At 37.8% G+C, this 27,500-nt stretch overlaps 4 protein-coding genes across 4 annotated transcripts in view; 3 read left to right on the top strand and 1 right to left on the bottom strand.

The window, feature by feature from the left end:
• The first annotated feature begins 2,099 nt into the window (after positions 1-2,099).
• LOC144445124 (uncharacterized) lies at positions 2,100-3,245 on the top strand. The gene has a single exon (XM_078134682.1). The coding sequence runs from the start codon at positions 2,100-2,102 to the stop codon at positions 3,243-3,245; it is 1,146 nt and encodes a 381-aa protein (XP_077990808.1).
• Positions 3,246-3,476: 231 nt separating this feature from the next.
• Positions 3,477-4,241, top strand: LOC144445131 (uncharacterized). Its single transcript, XM_078134693.1, has one exon. It carries the CDS (start codon positions 3,477-3,479, stop codon positions 4,239-4,241), a length of 765 nt encoding a protein of 254 aa, XP_077990819.1.
• A 3,770-nt stretch (positions 4,242-8,011) lies between these two features.
• On the top strand, positions 8,012-15,566 carry LOC144445140 (carboxypeptidase B-like). Its single transcript, XM_078134704.1, has 10 exons — positions 8,012-8,076; positions 9,195-9,273; positions 10,500-10,700; positions 11,257-11,358; positions 11,946-12,059; positions 12,426-12,542; positions 13,374-13,464; positions 13,822-14,030; positions 14,972-15,056; positions 15,376-15,566. Exons 1-10 carry the CDS (start codon positions 8,012-8,014, stop codon positions 15,564-15,566), a joined length of 1,254 nt encoding a protein of 417 aa, XP_077990830.1.
• A 7,544-nt stretch (positions 15,567-23,110) lies between these two features.
• LOC144453755 (carboxypeptidase B-like) overlaps positions 23,111-27,500 on the bottom strand; it is an 8,644-nt gene continuing 4,254 nt past the window's right edge. Inside the window, exons 6-10 of the mRNA XM_078145098.1 lie at positions 26,103-26,222; positions 25,686-25,782; positions 25,249-25,469; positions 24,203-24,287; positions 23,111-23,435 (exon numbers count right to left, since the gene is read on the bottom strand). Of these exons, the coding sequence (XP_078001224.1) occupies positions 23,248-23,435; positions 24,203-24,287; positions 25,249-25,469; positions 25,686-25,782; positions 26,103-26,222 (711 nt within the window). The 3' untranslated portion in view covers positions 23,111-23,247. The remainder of the gene's footprint in view (positions 23,436-24,202; positions 24,288-25,248; positions 25,470-25,685; positions 25,783-26,102; positions 26,223-27,500) is intronic.

Below are 27,500 nucleotides of genomic sequence, written 5' to 3' on the forward strand. Positions count from 1 at the left end.
ACAATGGCAGTAATTTTTTACAGTGGCAGTAGTGTTTTACAGTGGCAGTAATTTTTTTTACAGTGGCAGTAAATTTTTTTACAGTGGCAGTAATTTTATTTTACAGTGGTAGTAATTTTTTTTACAGTGGCAGTAATTTTATTTTACAGTGGTAGTAATTTTTTTTCAGTGGCAGTATTTTTTTTTACAATGGCAGTATATTTTTTTTACAGTGGTAGTATTTTTTTTACAGTGGCAGTAGTTTTTTTACAATGGCAGTAATTTTTTTACAGTGGCAGTAGTTTTTTACAGTGGCAGTAATTTCTTTTACAGTGGCAATATTTTTTTTACAGTGCCAATAATTTTTTTTACAGTGCCAATAATTTTTTTACAGTGGTAGTAGTTTTATTTTACAGTGGCAGTAATTTTTTTTACAGTGGCAGTAATTTTTTTTACAGTGGTAGTAATTTTTTTACAGTGGCAGTAGTTATTTTACAATGGCAGTAATTTTTTTGACAGTGGTAGTAGTTTTATTTACAATGGCAGTAATTTTTTTTTACAGTGGCAGTATTTTTTTAAAGTGGCAGTATTTTTTTTACAATGGCAGTAATTTCTTTTACAGTGGCAGTAAATTTTTTTACAGTGGCAGTAATTTCTTTTACAGTGGTAGTATTATTTTTTACAGTGCCAATAATTTTTTTACAGTGGCAGTAATTTTTTTACAGTTGTAGTAGTTGTTTTACAGTAGCAGTAATTTTTCTTACAGTGGCAGTAATTTCTTTTAAAATTGCATTAATTTTTTTAAATTGGTAGTAGTTTCTTACAATGGCAGTAATTTTTTTTACAGTGGCAGTATTTTTTTTACAGTGGTAGTAGTTTTTTTACAGTGGCAGTAATCTTTTTTACAGTGGTTGTTTTTTTACAGTGTCAGTAGTTTTTTTTACAGTGCCAGTATTTTTTTAAACAGTGACAGTAATTTTGTTTTACAGTGGCAGTATTTTTTTTACAGTGGCAGTATTTTTTTTACAGTGGCAGTAATTTTTTTTACAGTGGTATTAGTTTTTTTTTACAGTAGCAGTAATTGTTTTACATTGGTATTTTTTTTTTACAGTGGCAGTGATTTTTTTACAGTGCCAGTAACATTTTTCTACGGTGGCAATAATTTATTTACAGTGACAGTAATTTTTTTTTACAGTGGCACTATTTTTTTTACAATGGCAGTAGTTTCGTGACCACTAGAGGGTAAGCGGCAGATTGGCTGGTAGCCTGGGTGTACCGAACTATTGGGTGCCGTTTGAAACTTGGCTCGACTGCTGGTCCACGTTTGCAGCATACAGGTCTTACTACCATCCACACGAGGCAGTGCACTTATTTAACTATCAACGCTTCATAGCTCGCAAAGCCAAGTTGTTCAATCCTGAAGCATGGATGGCCTATGATAGAGAATTCCGCTTGGACTATGCACGCTACCCCGGACTTCGGAGCTAGAGTATCCCCAATCCTCAGTTGGATTTTAACCACTTCCTACAGAACATACATTTATTGAAGCCTGTGTGTCCAATCTGTCACAAAAAAGGGCACACCCATCAAGAATGCAGTCAACAAATCAATCCCTACAAGTGGGTAAACAACAACACACTTAATTCGAATGTCTGCAGGGACTTCAACCGTGGCCGTTGCGAAACACCATGCCGTTGAGGCCCTTGCACAGGCACTCCATCATCACCCAGACAAACAGTTTGTTGCTGACATTCTACACAACATTTCCTATGGTGCCAACCTCGGTTTTAATGGTGAGCATAGACCTTGTTTCACTGCCAATGCATAAACAGCACGGATACACCCTGCAGCCATCTCAGAATCCATTAACAAGGAAATCAACCTAGGACACACCATTGGTCCCTTCTCACAACCCCCACTTCAGAACTTTGTAGTCAATGCACTTGGTCTGCGCCCAAAAAAGAATGGCGAATTTTGAATCATCATGGACTTATCTCAACCAATCTCAGTTAGTGTTAATAGCAACATTCCCAAGGATCAATGCTCATTGTCATACAGTCGTGTTGACAATGCAATAGCCTTGATAAATAGATATCTGTCCAGGTACACTCCTTGCAAAGATGGATGTCAAGCACGCTTTCCGCTTGTGTCTCGTGCGGAAACAAGATTGGAATTTGCTGGGCTTCTTCTGGGAAGGATACTATTTCTTTGACCGCGTACTGCCATTTGGGCTTCGATCAGCTCCATTTATTTTCAACCAACTAGCAGAAGCAATCAACTGGATCGTATCCCATCGTATTAGATCTCAGGACATTCTTCACTATCTGGACGATTATCTCACGGTTGGACCCCCTCATTCGGGACAATGTCAACAAAACATGGAAACCATGCTATCAACATGCATTGAACTGGGCGTACCCATAGCAACAGACAAAACTGAGGGGCCAACAGCCATCCTCACCTTCCGAGGTATAGAACTAGACCCCATAGAAATGGTCATCTGCCTCCCTAAGGACAAATATGAATCCTTGAGGGACAGCCTACCTGCCTGGTCTACACGCGAGTCCTGCACAAAGCGTGAACTACTTTCATTGATTGGCACCTTGAACTTTGCATGTAAGTGTGTCCCGGCTGGGCGCATATTTCTGCAAAGGATGATTGACCTGAACACTACAGCTTCAAAGATCCAACAACGCATACATCTAACCAGCGAATTCCATAGTGACATACAATGGTGGAATGATTTCCTCCCAACGTGGAATGGGTCAGCATCAATGCTTGAATCAACATGGACAGTAGCAGCCGATATGGAGCTTTTCACTGATGCGTCAGCTACACTTGGCTATGTAATCTTCTTTAAAGGCAGATGGATTTCTTCACAGTGGCCCCACCCCATCGCCACCACCAACAACAAACTATCGATTGCATGGAAAGAACTCCTACATATTCTCCTAGCCTGTCTAATTTGGGGACATCAGTGGCATGGAAAATGCATCCAATTCCACTGCGACAATTTATCCATCGTCAACATTTGGAAAAAGGAGTCAAGTCGATGCCCTCTTATCATGTGTCTGGTCTGTCGTCTCTTTTTCACTGCAGCAATAAACAATTTTCATGTCATGATAGTCCATGTGAAAGGTACGAATAATGATATTGCTGATTCCCTTTCTCGTCAACAGCTCCATCAATTCCGACTACTGGCACCCCATGCGGACCAAGAACCTACAGTCACTCCAGACCTGAGTCGACTGGACATACTACCATAGACAGTTTACAACATCTGACTGTTCAGGCTCAGCATTACATCGACCTCAGCATAGCACCTAATACCCGTCGCACCTACAACACAGGTCAGTCACAATACGTCAATTTCTGCCGTCAACATGAACTCACTCCGCTACCCATAAGTCAGAGGTCCACTGTGCTGTTCGTAACTAACTGTGGCCAAAGGTCTTGCATATAGGTTTATTAAAGTATACCTGGCCGCCATACTTCGCATGAACACAGAGGCAGGCTATTCAGATAATATACGTGATGACCCGATCCTCAGCTACACTGTTCAAGGAATCAAGCGTCAACATGGAGAAATTAAACGGACAAGGTTACCTATCACCCTAGATCTTATGCGAGCCCTGCAACATCAACTTTATGCAAACTGTGATCCTTGCTTCTTGGATAGAACAATGCTCTGGTCGGCGTTCACTCTCGCATTCTTCGGATTCTTGCGCATAAGCGAGTTCATCACACCCACAACTAGTACTTTCGATCAGCACCAAACACTGTTATCCAATGACATCACCATAACCAATCATACACTCACAGTACATATCAAGGCATCGAAAAGTGATCCATTCCGCCGTGGGAGTGACATCATGATCGCCAAGGCCGATGCGCCCATCTGTGCCGTCAATGCTTACCAGGACTATTGTTGCCTCAAACCAAGAGGATGTGACCACCTTCCAGCCTTCATCTTTGCTAACGGGAACTTCCTGACCAGGCAATCGTTTACGGAGAACATGCAACGTCTATTACATAGTTCTGGAGTACCGAATACCACTTTTTTCACAACACATAGTTTCCAAAGCGGGGCTGCAACGACTGCGGCAAAGGCCGGACTGCCGGTGTGGCTCATCAAGACACATGGAAGATGGCACAGCGATTGTTACCAGAGATATATTACTACACCTGCATCAGTGCTCACCGCAGTCCCTAGACAATTAGTAAATACTGATCACTTGCGACACTTTGGCCTAATGGACTAATTTCAGCATCTTTTGCGAGGCTTTTTATTTCCGGTGATTTTCCTCCAATTTCCACTCAGACTATTTGTAAACATTTGTGAGACATTTTGTTTTCCGTCCTTTTCACGCCTTACGAACATTTGCAGGCGTCCTCAGTTTATTCTCGTTATGTGTACAATTCAGTTCCATTTACCACACAGACTTCTTAATCATTTGCAAGAATTTTATTTCCGTCCATTTCGCACCTTACCGTTACGAACATTTGCAGGCGTCCTCAGTTTATTCTCGTTTTATATAGTTTACTACCACTTACCACACGGACTTCCAAATCATTTGTGGGACATTTCATTTTGGACTTTTTCACTCATTACGAACATTTACAGAAGACCTCAGTTTCTAGGGATTCACTATGTTTTCAGTGCTGCTTGGCTTCTCTTTGGTCAGTTTAAGACATTTGCATTCTTTTATCTTGATAGTCTTTTGTAGTGACGGTAGAAATGTTTGTAGGGCATTTGCCTTAGTACGTTCATGTGCCAGGCACATTACCTAAGTTGTTTCGAATAGTTTCCCTGTTTTGCAAAGTTGGTTAGTTTGTACTGCCTTTCTCGCATGCCATCCACCTCAACTGCTTGCTGCCCGCTCAGCTTGCCTCACACGCCTCTCGTGAAGTGAGTGAGGCAAGGGGGTAGCCACGGCATGCAGACCACTCAGGGTGCCACGTTGGCTCCGCTGATGGCCTGAGCCAAATCTGAGGCTCAGACTGTGAGCGGGACATACATTGCTTATCACCCTGAAATGCCGGGCTGGTGATACCCCTTACTTTTTCCGCATCCACTGTGTCTGTGTCGATTGTTGCACATTAATTACATTAATTGCATGATTATGAATAACATTCATAGTCTGAGTTAATGAGCACTGAGGCACGGACCATCTACTTCCTGCATAATGCTACCTTGCCTTTTGTCTCACCCTGCTCCTTATCTTTCCACCACTTCCCGTGTATTTGCCAAGCTTCCCTGACCTCTGACTTTCGCATATCACCTTAATCCCTACTTTGTCTATGCTGTCCTTTCATTGGTCAAGCCACCTTGACCTCTGGCTTTCACTTGTACCTTATCTCCCCTTTGTCCCTCACTTCACTGTTTGCTACAGCACAGTATACATCGTTTTCCGCTTTCTTCCACCCACCCACCCACCCACCCATATCACCTCAACACTATCATGTTACTGGGTTTAACGCCAGCACTGTTAAGTGCTCACCATATTGTTTTTGTTGTTTGTTTTTGTTTTTCCAGCACTAACAAGTGCTCGGCATTTCGTTCCAGCACTCACAAGTGCTCGGTTTCTTCACTCCAAGCCTATGAAGTGCTCAGCATGTTTACTCCAGCACTCATACGTGCTCGGTTTTTTTTCTCTCCGGTGCTATCAAGTGCTCGGCTATTTCTCTCCAGCACCTTAAGTGCTCGGCTCTTTTACTCTCTCCAGCACTATTAAGTGCTCGGCTACTTCTCTCCAGCACTATTAAGTGCTCAGCTAATTCTCTCCAGCACTATCAAGTGCTCGGCTTTTCTACTCCAGCACTGTCAAGTGTTCGGCTTTAATTCATGGACAGCTTGTTTTTACGCTTTTTCAATTTTCGGCATTTTCAATAAACACAGTAAGGAGGTAGCCATGGCATGCGCACCGCTCGGGGTGCCACGTTGGCTCCGCTGATGGCCTGAGCCAAATCTGAGGCTCAGACTGTGAGCGGGACATACATTGCTTATTACCCTGAAATGCCGGCTGGTGACACCCCTTACTTTTTCCGCATCCACTGTGTCTGTGTTGATTGTTGCGCATTAATAAAAAGTATTATTATTTCAAAGTTTGTTTGACTGTATTATTTGTAAGTTTTTTGTTCACATTTGGTACTTTTTAAAGTCAGGGATTTATTTTCTTCAAAATGTTGGTTTTTCTTAACCTCGTCATGAATTTGAAGAGGGAATGATATTAAAACACAGCAGTGTACTAACAGTTCTATAAATGAAACAGGTGGTTACAAGATTAGGATTTCTCAAACTTTTTATTCAATCATATGTTCCCTGTGACTTATTTTGAAGTTGTTCTTTGTCCTTGTCTGAAAAAAAAGGAATTATAAATTTGAGCAATGCTATTCATTGATATTCAGATTAAAAATTGTGACTACCTGGCTGTCCAATCTCTTTCTAAACAATATATAATATACTCTGTAGAAATGACTTTAAATGTCCCAAGGGACAGGGCTCGAAATTAATGCCGTTGCGGTACATTTTGCTGCAATGTAATAATAGCTCAGAATATTTCTATCATTTTCAAACTTATGCTTAAAATTGGTAAAAGTCATACTGCATTCCTCAAAAAGTTACATACTAAAGTTCAAATTGGAAGCTTGAAAAAATTGTTAGCGATGTCAGTGCCACTTTGATTAATAGGACGAATCATACAATGGTTCATAGCTACAGATATACACCCATGAGGATGATAAGTATTCATCTTCTTACAAAGTTGTTCTACGGACTTGTCAACCTTGCTGAAATGAAGCAAAGAGAACTGTAACAAGGAATTCAATAAAGAGAAGAGAAAAGAAGTTGTAGAGAGACTGACAGGACAGAAAGGACAGAGAATAGAACTGAAAAAAATGCAGATTTCTTTTCCTTGCCCCTTTTTTTTATTTCGTCAACCCGCCCCTGCCTGACTATTCCACTGGAGATGAGAAACAAAAAAGGTCACCCTTAGCAACAATATTGTGTGCATGTACGATTGATACGTCATGCGTTAAGTACACTTCTTTCGACCATAACATTACGTGTACGTACACAAAAAATATTGTTATATTTGTTAAAAATTACAATTTTACCAGCAATCAATATCAACCAAGTCAATGCAGAATCAATGTAACTTAGTGCATAGAATATGATACCAATGGCAAAATTTGATTTCAAAATATTGAAAAATGGCAATTTTAAACAATTTTACAACTTTAAGACCATGTATGGATGAATACCGATGTGCTTGAACAAATGTGGTATCTTTGTATTGTTTAGTGCTTATCTTGTGCTCACAATATAGTATCTTGTGAGCATGAGATACTATCATGTGAGCACAACATACTAAACATAGTATCTCGTGCTCACAAGATAGTATCTCGTGCTCACAAGATAGTATCTCGTGCTCACAAGATATTATCTCGTGCTCACAAGATAGTATCTCGTGCTCACTAGATAGTATCTCGTGCTCACAAGATAGTATCTCGTGCTCACAAGATAGTACCTTGTGAAGCAAAAACAATTCCTGTGAAGCAAAAAAAATCTTGGGAAGCAAAGAAAAAAATTCTTGTGAGTACAAGATACTATCACAAGATACTATCTTGTGAGCATGTGGTACTATAATATCTTATATCAAAATGGATTTCTAAAAGCTATGAAGGGTAAATATAAAGAATTTTGAACATCTAGTTTGATGAAATTGCCTTTTGATTTTGAGAGACTATGAGATACTATGTCATACTCACATGATAGTATCTCATGCTCACAAGAATGATAGTGTTACAAGTGTTTAATATTACACAATGCCTTATTTAAACAATATATTATCTTATCAAAACTACACATAAATTCTAGACAATCTCCCAACATAAATCTTTTTTCAACATTTGTCATTTACATTGTCAACCTTTGATGTGACCAGACCCAGATGAATATATAGTGTAGACCTCTTTAAGTGTCACTCCATAAATGTCCAGACTTCCATTGACAATACGGTACCAATCCACAATGTTGAGACTAATACTACTGCAACTGTGTATTGCTGTAACCTTGGCATCTAAAAGCTATGAAGGGTAAATATAAAGAATTTTTAATTTATTGTCTAGTGTGATAAAATTGCCTTTTGATATTGATCTTTAGAACAAATTATATCAATTTTAGTGGCGTGTTCAGCGACTACATATGTCATAGATAAACTTAAACTATTCTGCAATTATTGGACTGTGGACCAACTGATGGTACCTCATTCAACAGACTGAAATCTTCCATTATTTAGATTGAAAGCTTATGTCGATTCTTAAGAGGTAGTCGTTTTTGAAAGTGGTTTATTCCTGTATAACACCTAGCAAGTAGAGGAGAGATATTAAGAAGAATATAATAATGTGCATTTTTTAAATAATTTAAGGGAAAAAACGTCTAGCGAAAAATAATGGTCATTCTGATCATATTACCTCATGTAAGGAGAGGTGATGTAGAGGATATCAGATTATCTACATGTGTCCGCCTGTCCGTGTGCATATGATTCAAAAACTACTGGGTCGATTATGATTTTTCAAACCTTTGTTAGTTATCACAAGAGCTGATTAAACTGGACAAGATCTATGCACAAACTAGCTAAATCTCTCTCCCATCATTAAAATAATGTATGCCAAAATATAATTTCTGCCCTAAGAATGTTTTCATTCAGAGTCCTTTGTTCCTAACTGTTTAGATTACGTCTGCCTCGTACTACTAGTATGCTATGGTTAGCTCTTCATCAGCAATACACATACACCATAACTAAATGACACTGTCTACAGCAAGGCATCCGTTCATGGATCATCAACGGGTATTTAACTACTAGTGTAAAACTCATCTAGCTAGATACAGACACTGTAGGAATATTTACTTAGAATTAAAACCTTAACAGAGGCATTCAGTTTGAATCTCATTAGTGATATTTCGACTCAGAGCACCGCAAAACTAATGACGTACGTAGACGCTCATTGTTGTGAGGTAGAACAACCAGGGCATAAATCCTTCATTTTCAGTTCGAAGGCGTACAACTTGGCTTTTTGCGTTGTCTAAATTGTTTTCGCACTCCTATGCCTACTTCATCCACGGCATTTCCCTTTAATTGTCACATACATAATGACAAACATTTGAATCCCTGGTAACAAATATTTGCATAAGACTAACGTGTATTTTCCAGGTACAAGGTTCTTCGTATGGATTATGTTTCTCAAGAACAAGCAGAGCGACTAGCTGAACTAGAGGAAGATCTACGTGAGGTAAGTCTCAACTAAACTCAAGTATGCAGCACATTTAATAGAAGCTGTGCTAGCGACAAGAGGAACGGTTTTTGAAACGGCTTTGTTCGATCATATAATTGACTTACTAGTAATATGATCGTAAACCCTGCATCGCCCGTGGATAAATGTATTTGTGTAGCTATATATATATATATATATATATAATCGAACTATGCGTGAAACTCCGAGTTACAACCAAGAAAGAGTTCCAGAACCACCAAAACTATATATATATATATATATATATATATATATATATATATATATATATATATATATATATATATATATATATATATATATATATATATATATATATATATATATATAAAATGCGGCACAATACAATAAATCCAATCAAATTCAATTTTTAGGTCCGCACTCAAAAATTAAAAACCTCCCAACGTGATCACGGATTGTACCTGTTGGTGTACTAATTATTGATACAATCAATCCGTAATTAACATGTACAATGTCTAGTTACTGATATTCTAACAACTTTCAGTGAATGTGTGGTTGGTTGTCTTATTGAAAATATAATACTTCAGTTACAATTAGTGAAACTTCACACGGTTGCACCTCAGTGTTGACATTTGTTGGAACACTGTTCCCCATTCAATTTAATAAATCAAAGCAGACGACTTCAGCCTGTGGAGTCCGGTTGCATCGAAATCGAGCGTTACTAAATGCTAAGCTTGAAATAAGTTTATAACGATGCAAGTATAGCAATTGGTCGTGTATAGTATTACAGAGACAAAACTACACCTGCTATCTCTCTTTGCATATACATCGTGTCTCATTTTTTCTTTCATATGTTTATATAAGCATACGATCATATTTCACATTTGTATAGTAGAATAAAGTGTTAGACCATAGACATTAAAATTGTTATGAGTTAAGTTCAACGTCAAATCGAAAGAAAAAACACTTTGAATAATATTATTTTTCATAAGTATATATTCCCATTAATTACACAATTCATGGATGACTTTTGGCCGTATCTCCAATTACTTTTTAATAACGTGAACTTTAATAACATCATCATGACAAAAAATTGACATTGTGAGAGTATTGATTGCAATAGCCAACAACCTATTACCGAGTCTTTGTCTGTAAACCTCTGATATGAGTACAGTATAATGTACTTATTTGTGTTAACCTTTTCCACAAAATTGTAAACTTTTTTAATGGTTACTATCTTACAGTTGGATTTCTGGACTTTTCCACGTGATTTGATGGTTCCAGATAGTCTGATGTCATGGGTAGATGATTACCTGAAATCCTATGAAATAGAATATGAAATCTGGATTGAGGATGTACAGGAATTGATTAACAAAGTTTCTAGTACAAAACCCCGCACTGACGTCGAAGGCTTTGATTACTATGTTTATCACACTTATGAGGAGGTAAAACTAAAAACTGACACTGTACTAGAGAGACGGAGGGGGGAGAGAGAGAGAGAGAGAGAGAGAGAGAGAGAGAGAGAGAGAGAGAGAGAGAGAGAGAGAGAGAGAGAGAGAGAGAGAGAGAGTATGCATACAGAGACTGAACCATACAGGCAGACAGACAGACCGACAGACAGACAGACAGAGACAGGTAGACCGACAGAGACGGAGTAAGAGGACATAGACAGATAGAGAGAGAATAGACTGTCCGACGATGAGAAAAAAGGGAAAAGTATGTGTGGTATGATCTTCACTTTCTATACCGTTTGTGTCTGTGTTGCTTTCTCTGAATTTTGTATCTTTGTCCTTCTGACAAATCTCTATCTCCCTTCTCCCATTCTCATTCAGATACTAGAATATATTCCATAATACACGGTTCACATATTTAGCGTTAGCGTAGACCCAAATCAATGACCTCGAGACGGATGGGTTTACTGATGCATACTTTCTTACAATGCGAAAGAGTTCTATCGCCATTGAAACTTAAGATATTACTATGTTTATTTCAACTGTCTAGTTGATGGACTGGATTGACTTGGTAGTGGCGACATATCCAGATCTGGCCGAAGCTTTTAGTATTGGGCTTTCTCACGAGGGTCGAGATCTTAAGGCATTGAAGGTATCGTACTCACGAGCTTTCTTCCCACTAAGTCAGATGCGGGCTCTTGTTATTTATGGATCAATTAACGACATCCTTAACAGTCGCAATCGAATAATGGTTATAATCAACCACTTTAGTTGTTTATAACATATTTTGAAAGCTTGTGAACACATTTTCAATGTTGCATGGGTGTTCTTATAGTGATTCCACACACACACACACACACACACACACACACACAGACAGACACACACATATGTATATATATTGTGTATATAAATCACCACTTGAGAAGACGCTAGAACAAGAGTCAAGTTCATGGCAAAATGCTAAATGTCTTTTCTGTTGTACAATAAATAACGACAAATATGTGAATATTTTTCTTGTTTGATTTTAAGACAACGTTTAGGAAAAGTAAATTGATCGTAAAAATATACACAATTCAAATGAGGGTCCTATCCACATCATATCTGGAGTATTTTTCATACTCCATGATAACTTTTCGGTGACATGTGGACTGGTTTAGACGATTATTTTGAAATTCCGTGGGTTTTAAGAGTGTCTGTGTCATTGTATTTACATCATATTTGTCAATGTCTTAACAGATCGGTGCTGATTTAGGTGGACATGACTCTGAGAAGCATTCTGTTTGGTTCAACGGTGCTATCCATGCACGTGAATGGATATCACCAGCTACGGTTATTTGGATGACAAATGCGGTATAGTTCATAGTTTATAGATGTTCAGATTTGCTAGTACTGACCATAAAGTGGAGAGCTTAAACTTTGAACATCAATACGATGCCTGTCAAAACAACCAAAATATACTTTAAATGAGGAATTTTCTTTTGTTGATAAGACGGCATTGCCCTTGTTTCGTGCCACACAATATATGCCACTTCCGAGTGTTCTCAAGATACGGTCTCCCATTCAGTCATGGTCACATTAAGTTCCATCCACCACTGTTATCTCTCACTGCAATGCCACAAAGTATGAGCTCATCACTGCTAGAGAACACAGTATGATCTCATTAAATGCTACAAAGCATGAGTTTTAAGTGACTTTAAGTGACGCTTATTCTTTCAGTTATTAGCAAACTATAGCGATGGCTCCGATCCCGATGTGACATTCTTGATGGAGTTCTACGACTTCTTCATCTTACCTGTTATGAATCCAGATGGATACGAGTACTCCTGGACTGATGTAAGTAATACTTTATTACGTATTATTGTTTAAAAAAACATTCACCATTGACATTACTATATGTAAAGTGTGTAAGTACACGTTCATTGACATCACTGTATGTAAAGTGTATAAGTACACGTTCATTGACATTACTGTATGTAAAGTGTATAAGTACACGTTCATTGACATTACTATATGTAAAGTGTGTAAGTACACGTTCATTGACATCACTGTATGTAAAGTGTATAAGTACACGTTCATTGACATTACTGTATGTAAAGTGTATAAGTACACGTTCATTGACATTACTATATGTAAAGTGTGTAAGTACACGTTCATTGACATCACTGTATGTAAAGTGTGTAAGTACACGTTCATTGACATCACTGTATGTAGAGTGTATTAGTACACGTTCATTGACATCACTGTATGTAAAGTGTATTAGTACACGTTCATTGATATTGCTGTATGTAAAGTGTATTAGTACACGTTCATTGACATTACTGTATGTAAAGTGTGTAAGTACACGTTCATTGATATTACTGTATGTAAAGTGTATTAGTACACGTTCATTGATATTACTGTATGTAAAGTGTATTAGTACACGTTCATTGACATTACTGTATATAATGTGTATAAGTACACGTTCATTGACATTACTGTATGTAAAGTGTATTAGTACACGTTCATTGATATTACTATATGTAAAGTGTATTAGTACACGTTCATTGACATTACTGTATGTAAAGTGTATTAGTACACGTTCATTGATATTACTATATGTAAAGTGTATAAGTACACGTTCGTTGATATTGTTGTATGTAAAGTGTGTCTCGACATTCTTTGTAGGATCGAATGTGGCGTAAGACTAGAAGTCATTACCCGGGTGACGAATGTGTGGGAACTGACTGCAACCGTAACTTTGATTTTGAATGGGGAGGTAAAGAATAAAATTGTATTTTGTAAGCGATATTATGATAATTTGGTGTCGTCTCCTACAATTTATGAATTGTCAAATACTAAGTTCAATGATTTGAGGTGTTATGACTATTTCTCGCTTTCTCACCGGGCATTTCTTGTCAATGTAATATTCTTCTGTGTACATACACTGGTCATGCCGGCAATGTTCTGTTGACATTTGCGACGTTAGAAAATTCCGATGTTTGATTTGGAAGCATTCAAAGATCTTCTGAATGCTAAATAATGATGATATGGGAACGGTTGTGCTTTGTTTTAACTCTGATCACAATTCCAACACACTTCATGAAAGTATCCATTAACAATGCATTTTCAACAGGACTTGGTGCAAGTAATGACTCATGTAGTAACACATACCGTGGACCCGTAGCTTTATCAGAAATCGAAGTCAAGTCTGTTGTAGAGTTCATTCGGGAAGAATCCGAACATCACCATTTTGACTTATACATCGACTACCACAGCTATTCCCAAATGATGTTGTCGCCATGGGGATATACCTACGATTTGCCAGTCGACTATGATTTAATGGTAGGCTAACAATGAACAATTCTTAATCACAATTATATTCTATAGTTACCGGCAATAACATAATTAGTAGCATAGATAACGTATTATTTGCGTACCAGATAATTAGTTACAATCATAAAGCTAAAATGACGTTGGTTTAGTGATTCACTCATATATGTGACATGGTAATTGTTACACACACTCAGACAAAAGAAGTAATTACATATTATATTATTATATTCTTTATTTCAGGCCATTAAAAAAGTCCCATACAACCACAAAAAAATAAAAATACTATAGAAAAAAAAACTAATTATACAATACAAGTCGGTAGTAGGTGCCGTTCACAGTGGGGATGTAGAAATAGTCAAGTTGATATGTTGCTTACCAGTTAGAAAATAAGCAATTGAAGCCATTACTCGTAAAACCATTAAAATCCATGTGTAATGTTTTCATTAGAAGCCTGGTTTTTGAGTGCACTGTGAAAGAAGAGCAATGCTTATTACTGTTCAATGTAGTAAAGGATCCTGCTGTGTTTCTCGTGTCTCTGCTATTGTTAGTATAGAGTTGATATATGTCTATATTTGTGTAAGAAACGTACTGTTCCATAACACCAAACCAAGTAAATTTCTACTGTGACATTGTGTTTACAGGCTACAGAGGTAGTGACATACATAAAACATAATGTTTAGAGGTAGTACATACATATAGAACATGACGGTTTCAGACCAGAGAAGCAGACTCATACATGAAATGGTATTTGTCATATACACAACACAATGTTTACACCGTAAAGCAAGGAGGTTGTGTGTATCGAAGACTTCAGATTTACTGTGTCTATGAACTGACAGGTGTATCTAGGAGGCAAATGTATCCACATCTGTCCAGAAGAATTACGGTTTGTTGGGTTTGTTAATAGTTGGAAAGTAGTCCATCGGTATCCATTGCTTTTTAATTCACAGGAAGCCCACATGATCGCCCACACTGAGGCTATCGAAGCGGTGCATGGAATGGAGTACATATATGGTCCAAGTGCAACAACTCTCTGTAAGTAAATTGTTCATAAGTATCCGTTCCTGTTCTGATGACGCTGAAAATTGTCTTCAATTGCAAAGTTGCATAAAAACGCACGATATACAACGTTGTGTTAAAGCAACGTATTGTTAATTGCCGACTTTGGCGTTTTTTTTCGTTCCAACAACAAAGTAGAGCACTAGGAAACGACACCGAGGTATTTCCTCCCGTTAAGGCATTCGACAGGGGAGCTTCGATTGATTGTTCGTGCTAAGGCCTCTCTACTTAACCACCTTGTTGTACTAAATAGTCTCAGCTTCCTTGTATGGCAAAATGTATTATTTGTTGGCAGATCCTGTCTCAGGAGGAAGCAAGGACTGGGGTTATGGTGATCAAGGTATCCCCTACTCTTATACTATTGAACTTCGTGATGACGGCACGTATGGTTTTCTGCTCCCCGAAGACCAAATCTATCCGACTGTAACCGAAAATTACGAAGGTCTCAAAGCAGGATTGTTGCATATTGCAGACTTGGAAGAATAATTCTACTGTATTTGATTCCCATTAAGATACGTAAGAAATAAAAATTGGTTGTAAATGAATACATGTATGCCTTTGAGTGATAATTAATACACCACCCTTCTCAAAGGACACGTCATGTGTCGCTACATTGAAACTTATTAATGTAAAGTGCACACGATCAAGACATTATATAATACAGATCGCTTGTAAATTAAACTGAATGCCTTCTGTAAGTGTAAAGATTTGTGCCCCCCCCCCTCCACAGTATTGTTGAAATTTCAAAATTGTGAGCTATGTAATAGTTATCACACATGATACACTCCTTAATTACCAAACTATATGAGCTTTTAAAGTTGTCATATGTGAATGAGGATTGGGGATTTGTTTTGGATTTGTTTATTAATAAAACAATTTTAACATGGCTCCAACGTGAAATATCAATGTGAAACAATACAAAGTCTGTGTTTGTAATTCTACACATTGCAAAAAATAAAATAAAAAATGTATAAGATTTCTAATCATATCTTGTCGACATTGATATACCATTTCAACGAAAACAACGTGTACGTCCCTCACATTCGGAGAACACACTAGCCTATCACATATAATCTTCGAAATACGATTATCACTTGTATTCTTGCTATCCACGCACGTGTAGAATCTGGAATCAGCTCCCTGAAGATTATGTACACAAAACAATTCCTGATGCATTTAAAAATGCCATCAGTGCCACTAAAGTTTAGCTGTGTTTATGTATTTGTAACTTTTGTTCATTTACACTTTTTGTCATATAACCTTAGCATTTGGGTGTTTGAGACACACACAATTCTTGTTCGAAACACACACAATCCTTGTTCGAAACACACACAATCCTGGTCAAAAGACCTTAGCATTTGCCGTTTTGTGCAACAATTTACTCTAAAACAGGACACATCAAAAGATGCGTCAGTTCCAGGCGACAAAACAAACACTCCAGTCGAAACCACACCAACTTGTGTCTGCATCAACTCTCATTGACGGAACCCTTGATGTCTTCTGTTTTAGAGTAAATTGTTGCAGAAAACAGCCAAATGCTAAGGTCTTATGACCAGAATTGAGGTGTTCGAAACACACTGAATCCTGGTCATAAGAGTTTAGCATTTGGGCATTTTCTGCAACAATTTACTCTAAAACAGCACATATCAACGGGCCGTCAACACGGATTGACAGTTCGGGTAGTCTACAGGACGGGTGTTTTCGGTGACCAACACCCGCTGACTCTCCGACGCGTCGCGACGCCCCGGCAGTGGCAGTCGTTCGATCATGGATTGGTGGGTACCCCGGCTTGTTAGCGAAATTTCATATGTACCCCTTTTCCAGTTAATATTTCAATGAAAAAGAACCCCCCCCCCCCCCCATTTTTTTAATATAGTGAATCTGGGAGAAAATCACTTCAAAAACCACAGAGAGAGAGAGAGAGAGAGAGAGAGAGAGAGAGAGAGAGAGAGAGAGAGAGAGAGAGAGAGAGAGAGAGAGAGAGAGAGAGAGAGAGAGAGAGAGAGAGAGAGAGAGAGAGAGAGAGAGAGAGAGATGGGGCATCGTACCCATATTCTCGGAGGGTGATCTGATAAAGTATCCCCTTTTTACGATTCCATGGACCTAGATGGCCGAAGAGATGCGAAACATCCATTGGACCGCGACCAAGAAAATTGTGATATTGCGATTCTGAAGAGTCACTTTCACGGTAGTCATGCTCGCAGACGGTGTACGCGTTTCGCTCAAAGGACGACTTACTCCGTATGCAAGCAGGACGGCTATCACGAGTCGAGTACCATCTAATTTGGATGAAGAATTATTTAAGTTTGAGCGTATCATACACCACTTTTTAAAATTTGATGTAGACACTGGACGTACGTACTCTACGAAAAGACACAGCGAGAGAGGGGTGAAAAAGGAGACACGAGAAACATCAGTGGAAAGCGGGATGGTCACCGAAAACACTGGACACCGCGTAGTACTAGTAGACGTCTACTGACTGCTCGAGCGCTCTCTTCAACGTTGAAAGCGGAGTTAATGTCAACAATTTACTCTGTTCGACAGACCAGAAGTTAGTGTGTCTTAGACACCACACGAAATTGTAACAGTGTGTAAAGCAGGATGCTTTGAAGAAGTCACCTCCGACTAACGCATCTTTTGATGTGTTCTGTGTTAGAGTAAATTGTAGCATAAAACGTCAAATGCTAAGGTCTTATGACCAGGATTCAGTGTGTCTCAAACAAGGATTGTGTGTGTCTCAAACAAGAATTGTGTGTGTCTCAAACACCCAAATGCTAAGGTTATATGACAAAAAGTGTAATTGCACACGCCAGGCATACGTCACATTCCAAGGTCTGAGCCTTCATTTATGAATTGATCCTTATAATGGAAGAAGAATTTATAGACTGTCGTGCAAGAGTGTACATATTAATGAACCTAATTAGTATATTATTTGGTTATAGATTTATGTGTACACTTACTCAGTGTTGCAAATTTGTGGACACTTATCTCAATTGTAGTTTGTGTGAACGAATTACATGAAATGAGACTTATTACATGTTTGCTATCTTATGGGTGGTAACATTTGATGTTGCCTCATTTTTTAATCTAACTTTGCATTATTTTGTGATTTTGGCATGATCCCCAACTTTGCCACCAGTTCGAAATGGTATTGGCTACCACATCCCACCACTACAAAGTAATACCATACCATATCAGTGGCGTGGAATGTAGTGAATTAACTATAAACTGTGGTGTGAGGGGGGTGGGGGTGGGTCTTACAGTAGTAAATGGGGAACAGCGTTGCACGATATTGAGGATGGTGGAGTGGAAATGTTGACCTCGGTCCTGAGCTTGTCAATTAGGGCGGCCCTTTTTATTTTTCTGTTTCTCATCTCCCGACCGACCCTAATTTGCAGCTCCGACATCAGAAAAAAAAAAGTTTTTTTATTTCCGACCGACCCCTGAGCACAGCAAATTGTAAGGTTCCCCATGGCGTCTTAGGCCAGTTCTGCCGAGGCCACGACCTTGCGACATTGGCCCCCTAAAATTACAAATGAAGCAATAATTTTCCCACCTTGCGTCGCTTTGGCGCATTCATTTTACGGCAGACATCAAAATTATCTAAGTCCACGGCCGGACCAGGCCAGGCCCTGACTCGACGTGAATCCCACAAGAAGTATACTGACTGCGTAAGGGAAAGTTTTGTTGACATCATATAAGATACAGTGACAACGCGCAGTTCTATTGTTAACATAAAAAATGCCACAAAAAGATCAACTTTGATAAACTTAATCTACAAATTAAAACATTAGAGGGATTAGATGAGACGTCGAAATGGACGTCTCTCGTCACATGTTTTGCCTACTGTCACTGTCGTGACCTCTGACCTAATCACGGACGTGTGCGAAACACTGAACTTGCTACCGGAACATCTATCTCCCATGCCACAGCTCAGAAGCCTTCGTGAACCAAATTTATGGGACAGGTTGTGATTTTCATTTGTTGATGGGTTAAATTAAATGAGTACATGTGTATTTTGATTCCGAAAAAGGGGATCGTGTTGCATGATGTTGACAGTGCTAGTGACACATGTGAATGTTGGGCACTGAATCAATGCGTAATCACTGGCATGGCTACTATAGACGGCCGATGCATGTGCGCCCGGTCAGACATGAAGAACGAACTTGTTGTGCAAATCAGAAAAAAATTGATGTAATATTTACAGAGCATCCCAACTTTGACTTTGTTGATAGTTTTAGTTAAAGATTCAAGTTCTGAGTTTCAAGGACACCTAATGTCAGCAAGTTTACGGTACGTAACTATGCTGTCATTTGATATAGCAGGACCAAATCATGATACACAGCCAGTAGCGGTTAATTAATAAAAAATAAATTATTTTAAAGTTTGTTTGACTATTATTTGTAATTTTTTCGTTCACATTTGGTACTTTTTAAAGTTAGGGATTTTTTTTCTTAAAAATGTCATGAATTTGAAGAGGGAATGATAAACACAGCAGTGTACTAACAATTTTAAAAATGAAACAAGTGGTTACAAGTTTAGGATTTCTCAAAGTTTTTATTCAATCATATGTTCACTGTGACTTATTTTGAAGTTGTTCATTGTCCCTGTCTGAAAAAAGGGAATTATAAATTTTAGCACTGCTATTCATTGATATTCAGATTAAAAATTGTGACTACCTGGCTGTCCAATCTTTCTAAACAATGTATCATTCATATATATATATATATATATATATATATAACTTAAAATTACATAATCTTAATTGCCTTCTTTTTCTAAGGTGTAATGTGTAGTACACAATTTTCAAAAAATAGCTTACTGGGAACTGTTATTATGAATGGAATTTTTTTATGTAGTTAGGTAATGGTCTATACGTAATGGAATATCTCAGACCACAGTATCTCTATAGTGGTCTGAGATAATTTATATGAATATTTCATAGACAATAATAATTGACCCCACTCCCTGTCAAATGACACCACTTTTAGGAACCAAGGGGCCTGTGTCCCCACTTGTTGGAAACCTTGGCAGAACACCACCGTCTAACCCCCCCCCCTCTCACCCACCCACCCACCCAACCCCTTTGTTACGTCAGAGCAGCATGTTTCTTTCATCATGGCAGAAGTCGTTGAGATTTGATGAGGGACAGGGCTCAAAATTAATACTGTCACGCGGTACATTTTGCTGCAATGTAATAATAGCTCAGAATATTTCCATCATTTTCAAAATTATGCTTAAAATTGGTAAAAGTCATACTGCATTCCTAATTTCTTGACCAGTTTCTTAGCTTGAAATCAGTTGTATTATCAGGGAAATGACCGACTCCATAGCGTTTCATGACCCATGACATGCATGACCTTTGAAGACATTCCGATGTTTACATTATTACTTTTAATTACTTTTAAACAGTAAATCCCAAAGGGGTTCTGAGTTCTAGAAATGTTTACATGTTATCTGGTGGATTATTTTGACAAGTTCACACTGAAGAAAAATGTTTCATAGGAGTAATGGTTTATATAAATGAAAATTCATCTAGCACACTGATGACAATCACGTAAGTGTTTCAAAAAGTTACATACTAAAGTTCAAATTGGATAACTTGAAAACATTGTTAGCGATGGCAATGCCACTTTGATTAATAGGACGAATGTATTAGTACTCCTGATAAAATCACACAATAGTTCATGGCTACAGAGGTACACCCATCAGGATGATAAGTATTTAATCATCTTCTTACAAAGTTGTTCTACAGACTTGCTAAAATGAAGGAAAGAAACTTGTAACAAGGAATTCAATAAAGAGAAGAGAAATGAAGTTGTATAGAGACTAACAGGACAGAAAGGATAGAGAATAGAACTGAAAAAATACATTTTTTTTTCTTGCCCCCCTTTTTTGTTTATTTCGCCCGCCCGACCCACCTGACTATTCCATTGGAGATGAGAAACAAAAAAAAAAAAAACCTCACCCTTATACACTCATCACAAACCTTCAACCACAGACAAGAATACTGTGGTTCAACCAACTGTTGGTGGAGGGTTAAGCACTAGTCTCTACTCTCTGGGAGTTCTCGCCTTCAAGTTCAGCCGATATATCCAAAGACAGGCATTGATACAAAGACAAACTCGCTGTTATGCATGGTAATAGTGGTAAAAAACAAATGCCTTTAAAAACTATCAGTGTGGTGGGATCTTAATACAGAAAAATCCCCTGTCTCTAGTGGGATTTTAACCCAGGACCTTGAGCTCTAACAACTTCGCCACAGGTAGGCCGCGGTGTTAAAATGTATTTTCATTGAAATAGTTAAACATGGGAGGATCACTTGTTACCACAACGGACTAGGGTCATTTTTAGCACAACGGACTAAGGGGAGAATCATATTTTATAGCACAGACCAGCCTTGATTTCCGATCCCCTGGCCCCCTTACAACAATTCCACCTTAACACTTCAAATGGCCAAATTTACGTGGTCAGTGTATTGCCATATCTCTACCAAGTCGGAACGGGCCAATTTCAAAATATTTAAAAAAGCTAAAGTACTATAATAAAGTTGCACGTACCACTGTCTCATGACTTTCTAACACCAGCTGGAAAATAAGTACTATAATAAAGTTGCACGTACCACTGTCTTATGACTTTCTAACACCAGCTGGAAAATAAGTACTATAATAAAGTTGCACGTACCACTGTCTCATGACTTTCTAACACCAGCTGGAAAATAACTATTTTTGTCTCACTACTTTAGAGACTTACTTCCGACGTCTGCATCTTATTATATTATCAACGCCAACTTTCACCTCGGAATTTGACCTTCGACTTCAAAATCACACAGCCAAGCTTGGCCTGTGCAGTCATTGTAGTTTACATTTTCAATTAATAAAGAATACTGTTTATTGAAATAGTCACACATATGCAAAACCTTAGGAGAAGTATGCAGTTTTTATCTGAGTTATCAAAGTGGCGTGCGAAGGTTTTTAGCTGTGTAATCAAATTTTTCTGCAGTTTGTATTTGTTATCGTTTTCGAGCGGAGACGATGGGAATCAGAACACCTTTATATATTTCACAAATATGATAAGATAATTGGTGCATGCATGACGAAATCATTTACGGCCTGACAGGCCTAGGAAGCCGGATGTGTATTGTATCAGCGATAAGGATGTTCACTTGCCCTTTATAATATAGGGTAATAGCCTAAAGCCAAGCCGTGTGCAGATTCACATCCTTGCATTCTGCTAAACAGTTGTATATTCAAACCAGCAGTAATGGTTCACCCCCCCCTACCCCCCCCCCCTTAGACATAAAACATATGCCTTTGTGATTGGCTATACATGAATATGGTAATTATGTTTGTATTGCATAGCTCTACCCTCACACGGCGATGCTACTGACATAAGCTGACACACGGTGGGGAGAATTTGCGACAATTTTTTGGTCGATGCTTCGCTAAACCCGCGCTAGCTGCAAGATTTATTCAGTCAATATTTATAAAAAAAAAAGATATTGTCTGTTAATTAGAGGTAATTATTATGTGGTTTTGAATCTTTCATCATGTTACCACTACTATGTAACTGGAGTATAATTTTTCAAGCAGACAACCACAATGTAGTCACTGAAAATTGTTCAATGCCAAATTCGACATAATATTGTACATGTTCACAAGTAGTCGATATTATCCATAAGCAGGGCAGAAACAGGTTAAAATTGTGATCGCTGTTGATGAGGTCGCTGACTTTTGTGTTCGGACATAAAATATCATTTTCATCTGAATTATTGAGTATACAGTTACAAAATACATTTATCTGTAGGTGCTGCGATATTGTTCACGGTGTACAATATTACAAGTAAAATGTACTTAGCAAATTTGTTTTTGCAGGTAGTGCAGATTTAAAAAAAAAACACTGCTAGCAAAATGCTAGGCTTGTGGGGAGACAACAATCAAAATCCCCACATGATTTGACTCTGGCGTAATTGGGGGGGGGGGGAATTATTCGATGTGATATAAATTTGCAAACCAATATAGTTGCCATGACCCACATTTATTTCATTTTGTTCTACATATATGAATATCAAGGAAAATTAAACATGATTACGACTAACTCATCACACATATTAAATTGAAAGTTTTATCGATTCTATAAACCAAAACCAAACCACGAGGATTGCGATTTATGCGACAGTAGACAAGTATCGGAAAGCTTCTCTAATTCCAGCGTATGTCTCTTCTCCCGTGGGAATGATTTGGTCTTCTGGCAACAAGAAGCCAAACTCTCCATCGTCACGGAGTTCTATAACGTACGAATAAACTGCTCCCAACGTGCCATAACCGAAGTCATTTGCATTTCCTGCCGCCTCGTCTATTGTAAACAAGAAGACAATAGGTTTACAAATTATTTCTCTCTCCTCGTCTGCATTTAGCTTTGTCAAAATGGTGTAATACAAATGTGCACACGGATAGATCAGGCGTAATAAAAAAAAACGTGGGGCTCCGATTTCGCTCAATTTTAGAATACGTGGAGTAGGTAGATCTTTTATTTCATTTTTTTTATGTGTGAGTGTCTAGTTCAGGTTTTCCATCGTTTTCCAAATGGTCTGTGTTACTTATTTCTTCCTATCAGATGCACAGCCATTACAGATTGGAAGAACAGTTTTATTTTGTCTTTTTAAGTTGATTTCTGCATACACTATATCTCGTGAGACTTCACAATTTTTTTGATTTTATTATTTTTTCTCTCGAATATGTGAAAATAAAAGAGTTTAGGGTTGGCAGTGAAAAACTAGGTGGGGTCGGGTAACCGGAACCAAACATTTAATTTTTAGGCCTCATGGGACACAAACATGATCATACATACAACATACATACATACGTACGTACGTACATACATACATACATACATACATACATACATACATACATACATACATACATACATACATACGTACGTGCGTACATACATACATACTTACTTACATACATACGTACATACATACATACATACATACATACATACATACATACATACATACATACATGCATGCAAGCATACATACATACATACATACATACATACACACATACATACATACATACATACATACATACATACATGTCTATATAACTCACACAAAATGATTCCACATGGTCCATAAGTGTAAACTTTGCCATGGACTGCTTCTGTTGCAGCACATGCGGCGCCTGCCATGTTCATCTGAAAAAGCACGATTTTTATGAATATTAAGTCAATCAAACACCTCCATTGTTATGTCTGTCTTATTTTTCACATCATTAGCCTTATTATAAGCAGAGATAACCTGATACGCGTTCAGCAAGGGCTTTCCCTCCTATAGCCTTTCTTATCATCACCGTATATCCCAAATTATATGAAATTTGAAGGATGCATGCAGGATAACATGTGCGTTTTGTCATCATTAATATATGCACCATGTCACATGAAATTTGAAGCATTTATTAAAAATGTAAAGCCTAAATACTAAAAAACCCATTAATTATGCAAATAAATAAATGTAATTATCACATCATCGTCAAGTCATGTCGAACATGTGCATTTTGTTATCATCGCTGCATGTATAAGGCATTTGGTAATTGGTTAATTAGTAATCATTAATTATGTAAATGCCTCAATGGAATTAAAAACCTACATTGTTTAACTATATCGAAGACACACACTAGGAATGTGAAGCTTGCTATCCTAATTATATATCATACTGCCAAATCATTAATAAGGCAAATTACTCATCAAACATTAAAAACTAGGATAACAAGCTTTTATATGCAATATGTTATCATCAATGTGTCGAATAAATGATATGTGAAACTAGCTTTCTTAAGAAATATCATCATTACTATTTAATATTTAATAATGAAGATACTCATTATTATTCATACAATGTTTATCAACACCCAATCAGATCTTGCAATCAGCCTACAGGGATGGCATGCAGCAGTTTCTTGATATATAGAGTCCACGTACAGACACTCACACCTAGACAGACAGACAGACAAATAGACAGACAGACAGACAGACAGACAGACAGACAGACAGACAGACAGACAGACAGACAGACAGACAAAACGTTATCCTACCTTTACAGAAGGTAAAAACGACCTTTTTGGAAAGGGGAATTTGTCAACAATGAGAAGAGCTTTACCTGTTCCGTGAAATCAGGATCAGAAGGAGGGTGGTTTGCCGTGTACGACCAAGGGGTAAGCCAGAGCTGACTGTAGCTGTGGAAATCAATGAACAAGGCAAATGTTTTGCCTTCTTCTAGTAAATCTAACGTGTAGCTGGAAATGGCAAACACTTCGTTTTCCGAATTCGCTTTGATTCCACGATAACTACCGGAACAGGGATTGGAACTAGAGCCATTTCCTAAAAGAGTGAAGATGTGATAGAAGTATAACACCTACTGACCTATTGGCTTTACATGTAAAACTTACTGAGTACTCGCAAAACCGTTTGTGTCGACAATATATGCATACTTGAAGTAAAATCAACAACGCTGTGATTTCCCTGGAGTATGCATGAACGACACCAATGCTTTTCAGGTATTCTACACGTTGAGCGTGATTCCAAAAACCGACTTACCACCCCACTCGTATTCAAAGTTTCTATTTCCATCAGTTCCAATACAGGTGCTATTAACGTTATCGTTTGGCGAGCGTGTTTTCCTCCACATACGAGCCTAAATTACAAAAAAAAGACAGAGAGACACATGTCAAGTCAGGTCAGGTCATTACATGCCTTGTTCACGTATCTTTACAAAGGCACTACTACTTCCTTCGCTTGATGGAATATACGAAAACTATTGTATAAGATATTGTTCAGTTTTAAAAATTGAAATAATTTAGGCCGAAACATAAAAATACATATTGTTTTCCAGTGATGTTTGATCAATATGCATTACGTAGTACAAACGGAGAATCAACTATCTGACTATCCGATTGAATCGATGATATTTTGAGTACAAAAAGATATATCATGTTTTATGTGGATTTTACTCACGTTCGACTCATTCCCTCTGGTGTATTCGTAACCGTCTGGATTCATCAAAGGGTGGACATATAAGTCATATGTATCAAGGAACTCCGTTACTTCGCGGTCCTTACCGTAATCTTCCAGGAGCTGCGCAAGAATAAAACGAATACTTCACTACAATCATACTGAAATCCATAACAGTTATTATTATTATTTAAACTTTATTACAGACCCATGGTCCAGAGAAGGACAAAAATATACCACAAGACAACAAAATTTTTACATAACAGACAAATACAAACAGAAAATATTACAAAAGGTATTATTTTAAAAGAAAAAAAAAGATCAATGTAAAATCTTCAACCAGTGGGCCTGAAGCCCACAGAACCGTACATCACAAGTAATAACACGAGTAATCAGAACATTTTGGCTGTCAAAAAGACGTAGCATAAACCTAAATGCCACCTTTCTTCTCAAAACAGAGAGAGAATTAAGTGAATTGAAGACAAACATGTTAGATGCACTGGCAGAACTTGGGAGTCCTATCAGTCTCCGGAACGCATTGTTGTGACAGACAATTATATTTTGCATACTACTTACATTGAAGTCACACCATAAATGGTTTCCGTAAATGTTATTGCAAAACGCTGTGAGGAGACGCAGTTTCACCGATATAGTACATGCAGAAAACTTTCTCAATAAAAAGTTGGCTCTACCACAAAGTGCTCTACGCTGTTTCAAAATATCCCGATTGTCTTTCAGGTCATCAGTAAAAACATGTCCCAAGTAATTAAAACTTGATACGAATTCGAGAAGATTCACACAAAGGTTGATTGGGGGAATGACAGACAGTTTTGTGGATGCCTTAAAGTGTACACATTTAGATTTTCTAGCATTATAAATGATATCATGATCATCAGCATATAATAAGTTTCCTGAGGCCTTTGATAGATGGAGAGATGAGACACATATCGTCCGCATATGACAAGTTATTAATTGCAATTCCAACCACTTCACAACCAACACTGGCACGAGACAGTGACCTGTTAAGTGAGTCAACATAAACATTGAAAAGAAATGGGGATAAGATTCCCCCTTGTCGAACTCCATTAGTTACGTTGAAACACATGGAAAGAGAATTTGACCAACGAGTACAAAACTTTTGTATTACAAACCAATTTGAAAGTAGCCGAACAATATAGGTCGGCACTGATCTGTCAATCATTTTCTTTAAGAGAGTCCAGTGATTCACTCTATCGAACGCCTTTTCAGCGTCAAGGAAACATACGAAAACTGGGCTGCCATTCGACTTATAATACCTGATTGCCTCTTTAAGTAGAAATATACACATATCAGTGCCATGAGCTTTCTTAAAACCAAATTGATTGTCAGATGTATGTCAAGTTATGTTCGCATCTACAAAGT

Source organism: Glandiceps talaboti, chromosome 2 (assembly GCF_964340395.1).
Source record: "Glandiceps talaboti chromosome 2, keGlaTala1.1, whole genome shotgun sequence".
In the NCBI taxonomy this organism is placed as follows: domain Eukaryota; kingdom Metazoa; phylum Hemichordata; class Enteropneusta; family Spengelidae; genus Glandiceps; species Glandiceps talaboti.

Coding starts and splice junctions, on each gene's coding strand:
- LOC144445131 (XM_078134693.1), top strand. CDS start 3,477: ATGAACACAGAGGCAGGCTATTCAGATAATATACGTGATGACCCGATC.
- LOC144445140 (XM_078134704.1), top strand. CDS start 8,012: ATGTTGAGACTAATACTACTGCAACTGTGTATTGCTGTAACCTTGGCA. Junction 9,274..10,499: donor TAGAGGAAGATCTACGTGAG/GTAAGTCTCAAC, acceptor ACTATCTTACAG/TTGGATTTCTGGACTTTTCC. Junction 14,031..14,971: donor CAGTCGACTATGATTTAATG/GTAGGCTAACAA, acceptor TTTAATTCACAG/GAAGCCCACATGATCGCCCA.
- LOC144445124 (XM_078134682.1), top strand. CDS start 2,100: ATGGATGTCAAGCACGCTTTCCGCTTGTGTCTCGTGCGGAAACAAGAT.